Source organism: Cebus imitator, unplaced genomic scaffold (assembly GCF_001604975.1).
Source record: "Cebus imitator isolate Cc_AM_T3 unplaced genomic scaffold, Cebus_imitator-1.0 Scaffold45, whole genome shotgun sequence".
NCBI lineage: Eukaryota > Metazoa > Chordata > Mammalia > Primates > Cebidae > Cebus > Cebus imitator.
The window spans coordinates 10,467,400-10,472,120 of NW_016107360.1; the positions used below are offsets into that span (position 1 = coordinate 10,467,400).

Consider the following 4,721-nt stretch of genomic DNA (forward strand, 5'->3'; position numbering starts at 1 on the left):
GGTCTCACTATATTATCAAGGCTGGAGTGCAGTGGCTATTCACAGGCGCATTCCCACTACTGATCGTCACAGGAGTTTTGACCTGCTCCATTCCGTTTCGTACTTGGGTCGGTTCACCCCTCTTTAGGCAACCTGGTGGTCACCCACTTCCAAGAGGTCACCATATTGATGCCAGACTTAGTGCGGACCCCTGATCAGCGTAGTACACTACAGCCCAGAACTCCTGGGCTCAAGTAATCCTCCCACCTCTGCCTCCCAAGTAGGGGACTACAGGCGTGCACCACCGCGCCCATCAAGCCTGGGCATTTTTTAAGCTCTCTGGTTCCTTGTGTTCTTTGTTAGGAATTGCTCTCATTATTCTTGATGATGTTAGTTATTCATAAAATGTGAATAACTTGAACATGCAGAAATTACATACTTTTAACAGTTGGGTATGTTGTGCTTATCTGCTTGGTATCTTCCCCCTTAACACCACAAAGCTCCATAGGCAGTGACAATTAAAAATGGATAGGTGGAGATCAATTTCCTGAGCATGCTAGAGATGGAGCATATGATAGTCAAATGATTGGGCTTCGCATATCTGTTATCTCCTGCTTCCACTCCTCTTCACATTTAATGCATGGCAGTTTGGGAATATGAGTTGAATGGGAGATTTAGGTTTGCCTGTTTTATCCTCCAGTATTCTTAGTTGAAATTTAGTATGTATCATAAGTCCGTACTTTTTTAAGCCCATGAAACATGAAAAGTTATTTTTACCCATCAAAACATTTGGAAATGGATGGGTTCTTCCCTCTTTCTTCTCCCAAAACTTCAGGCCACTAGCATAATTATACTGCACATGCCATGTGCAATGTAATAGGTAATGTAGAAGACTGTTTTCTTTTTTTGTTTGTTTTTTTAATGAGACAGGAGTCTCTGTTGCCCAGGCTGGTTGGAGTGCAGTGGCGCCATCTCAGCGCACTACAACCTCTGCCTCCCAGGTTGAAGCAATTCTACTGCCTCAGCCTCCTGAGCAGCTGCAATTACAGGCACCCACTCCCATGCCCAGCTAATTTTTGTATTTTTTTTTTTTAGTAGAGATGAGGTTTCATCATGTTGATCAGGCTGGTCTCAATCCCCTGACTTCATGATCTAGCTACCTCAGCATCCCTAAAATTACTAACTTCATCACACCTAGTTCGGTAAAGATTTTTTTGGACCAGAGCATGAAGTTGGCAAGCCTGTTGCTGGTGCAGGGTGATCTTACTTTCACATCTATTAATTGATACTCATTTTCTTTTTTTACAGCAACTCTAAAAAATCCATAGAAAGTCATCTCACCCTTATGTTATATCAGGGGTCAGCAACCTTTCCCCCTAAAGTGTCATATAGTAATTATTTTCTGCTTTGTGGGCCACAGGTCTTGTCTCTACATCCCTGCTCGTCTAAACGGATGAGCGTGGATGTGTTCCAATGATATTTCATTTGTGGGTCCCAAAATTCAAATGATGTATAATTTAGTTTGAAATATTTTTCCAACCATTTAAAAATGTAAAAATGTTTTTAGTTTGCAAACCATGCAAAAGACTGGATTTAGCTTTTGGTTTACCAGCCCACTCTATACCATTTCCCAATTTGAGCAGCCAGCAAAAATTGAAAATGTCTAATGCTTCGGAATCACAAATTTTGTCTTAAAACATGGCATTGGAAGTCCCAACCCTAGACATGATATGACATACTTACTAATTTGGGGCGGGAATTGGCAATTTGCAATTGTTCAGCTGTTTCAATTATTCTGTTACAGTGTGGTTTACTTAACTTGGAGGTAAAATAGCAGATTTCTCTCAAGACTGTCGAGCCTGGGTGCAGTGGCTAACAACTGTAATTCTGGCACTTTGGGAGTCCAGGGCTGGAGGATTACATGAGACCAGGAATTCAAGACCAGCCTAGCCAACAAAGCGAGAGACCCCTTCTCCATTTTTTTTTTTTTTTTTTTTTTAAGTGTTTTAAGTTAGCTGGGTATGGTGGTGCATGCCTGTAGTCCCAGCTACTGGGTGGGTGGGGAGAGGGAGCTGAGGCATAGGATCTCGTGACCAGGAGTTGAAATCTTCACGCATCACTGCACTCCAGTCTGGGCAACAAAGCAAGACCCTGCTTCGGGGGTGTGGAGAAATAAAATGTAGGGAAGGAGGAAATGATTAGTATCTGCAGTACAGAGGACTTTTTATTTCCCCAGGTGTCTATTAAAATGGATCTGGATAATGGGGATGAATCATGTTTAATTGAATCTCATTTTTTATCTTTTTTTTAACAGTGCTGACAATACTTGGGAACCTGAAGAAAATTTAGATTGTCCAGAGTTGATTGAAGCATTTCTTAATTCTCAAAAAGCTGGCAAAGAAAAAGATGGTACAAAAAGAAAATCTTTGTCTGACAGTGAATCTGATGACAGCAAATCAAAGAAGAAAAGAGATGCTGTAAGTATACAATATTGCCCAGCAGCTTGTCCTTTTGTAAAAGGTTGATGGCTTGATTGATTGATTTTGTTGCCCAGGCTGGAGTGCAGTGGCACAGTCTTGGCTCACTGCAGCCTCCCCCCACAGTGCAAACTCCTGACCTCAGGTGATCCACCAGCCTCGGAAAGTGCTGGGATTCTAGGCGTGAGCCACTGTGCCGGTCTGATGGTTTGATTTTTAAAATCTCAGGCCGGGCACAGTGGCTCAAGCCTGTAATCCCAACACTTTGGGAGGCCAAGGTGGGTGGATCACAAGGTCAGGAGTTCAAGACCAGCCTGACCAACGTGGTGAAACTTCATCTCTACTAAAAATACAAAAATTAGCCAGGCGTGGTGGCACATGCCTGTAATCCCAGCTACTCAGGAGGCTGAGGCAGGAGAATCGCTTGAACCTGGCAGGTGGTGGTTGCAGGGAGCTAAGATCATGCCACTGGGCGACAGAGAGACTGCAGGGCAAGATTCCATCAAAAAAAAAAAAAAAAAAAACCTCAAATACTTTTCTAAAAGGCCTCTTAATTGTACTTTAAATATTTTAATACTTAGGACAATAAGGATAGGTGTGGTTTAGTCTACATTGTGTAAATGTGCAGTAAGTGCTTATGCCACTTAGGCAATTTTTCTTAGTTTCATGGAGTTGATCCCTGATCCATCCCATTACCTGTGATTAAGGCTAGGAATCTTTAGTACAAACAATACTAATATTGGATTATTGAAAGCCTTTGCATTACAGTAAGAACAATGCAAATAGAACTTTCTGATTACAGTTCATTAATGGCATCAACTGTCAAAAAGTACTAGCATGTCATCTTTGTATTGCCAAACAATGCACTGATTTTGAAGTATATAATCTTCGATAATAAAAACTTATTACATTCTTGGCATGAATTGAGTTATTTAGTTCCTTCAGTATACGTATGCTTTGGTCCAAACTTTGCTTCACTTATATCTCTGTGGCTTCAGGAAGTCAGGTAACTTCTTGCTTCCACCCTTGACTGTAAAAGTAGATTATTCTTGTCTTGCCTGCTGATCTAGTATGGCAATTCGGGGAGACATCTTGGTGCTGAATTAGATTCTAGGCTCTGACACTGAACAGACAATACATATTAATTGGTAAGGACTTGGGATTTGAAACTTGATCATTTGAACTAGAAGCCAAGAATTCCAACCTTCATGACAACTCATTGTATAAGGTCATAGGTATAGTCACTATTTTACGGATGAAGAAACGAAATTGACTACATAATTTGGTTCTGAAAGTAAATCCCATGCTCAACAGAAGCACGGTTTTGGCCAGGCACAGTGGCTTGCACCTGTAATCCCAGCACTTCGGGAAACCAAAGCAGGAACATCGCTTGAGCCCAGGAGTTGGAGGCCAGTTTGGGCAACGTAGTAAGACCCCATCTCTACAAAGAAAAAAAATATATCAGTCAGACGTGGTGGATGCCTAGTATTCTTAGCTACTTGGAAGGCTGTGGCAGAAGTGTTGCTTGAGCCTGGGAGATCAAGGTGTAGTGAGCTGTGATCATGCCAGTGCACTTTGGCCTGGGCAACAGAGCAAAACCTGTTTCAAAAAATTATTAGATAATCAAGCACAACTTTAACAGTACTTTTTGAGCTGTTACCATTTGCCATACTGTGTTCCAAATCATTTGCATTTCATGTGCTGTGAAATACCTATGTAGTAGATACTAAAGTTCTACTTTATTAGCCTTACCACAAAGAGGTTAATTAACTTGCCCAAAGCCACACAGCTCATGAGCAGGGTAGGCCCGTCATTCTAACCCAGGCACTGTGACTCCAGAGCCTGTCACATTGATATAAAACTCTGATAGCGGTGGGGCGTGGTAGCTCACACCTGAAATCCCAGCACTTTGGGAGGCCAAGGCGTGCAGATCATCTGAGGTTGGGAGTTCGACATCAGCCTGACAAACATGGAGAAACCCTGTCTCTATTAAAAATAAAAATTGGCGCATACCTGTAATCCCAGCTACTTGGGAGGCTGAGGTAGGACAATCACTTGAACCTGGGAGGCGGAGGTTGTGGTGAGCCAAGATGGCGCCATTGCACTCCAACCTGGGCAACAAGAGTGAAACTCCATCTAAAAAAAAAAAAAAATGATAGGAATAAAGTATTTATTAGTATCAGTTCTCAAACTTTTTGGTCTCAAGGCCTCATTATATGCTAGAAAATTATTGGGGATCCAGAGAGTTGTTTTTTTTTTTTTTTT

General features: G+C 41.8%; 1 protein-coding gene across 2 annotated transcripts in view; it reads left to right on the forward strand.

The window, feature by feature from the left end:
• CBX3 (chromobox 3) overlaps positions 1 to 4,721 on the forward strand; it is a 13,157-nt gene that overhangs the window by 4,680 nt on the left and 3,756 nt on the right. For both annotated transcript variants that reach the window (XM_017527018.2, XM_017527020.2), the window contains exon 4: positions 2,294 to 2,456. In XM_017527018.2, coding sequence (XP_017382507.1) covers positions 2,294 to 2,456 — 163 coding nt within the window. The remainder of the gene's footprint in view (positions 1 to 2,293; positions 2,457 to 4,721) is intronic.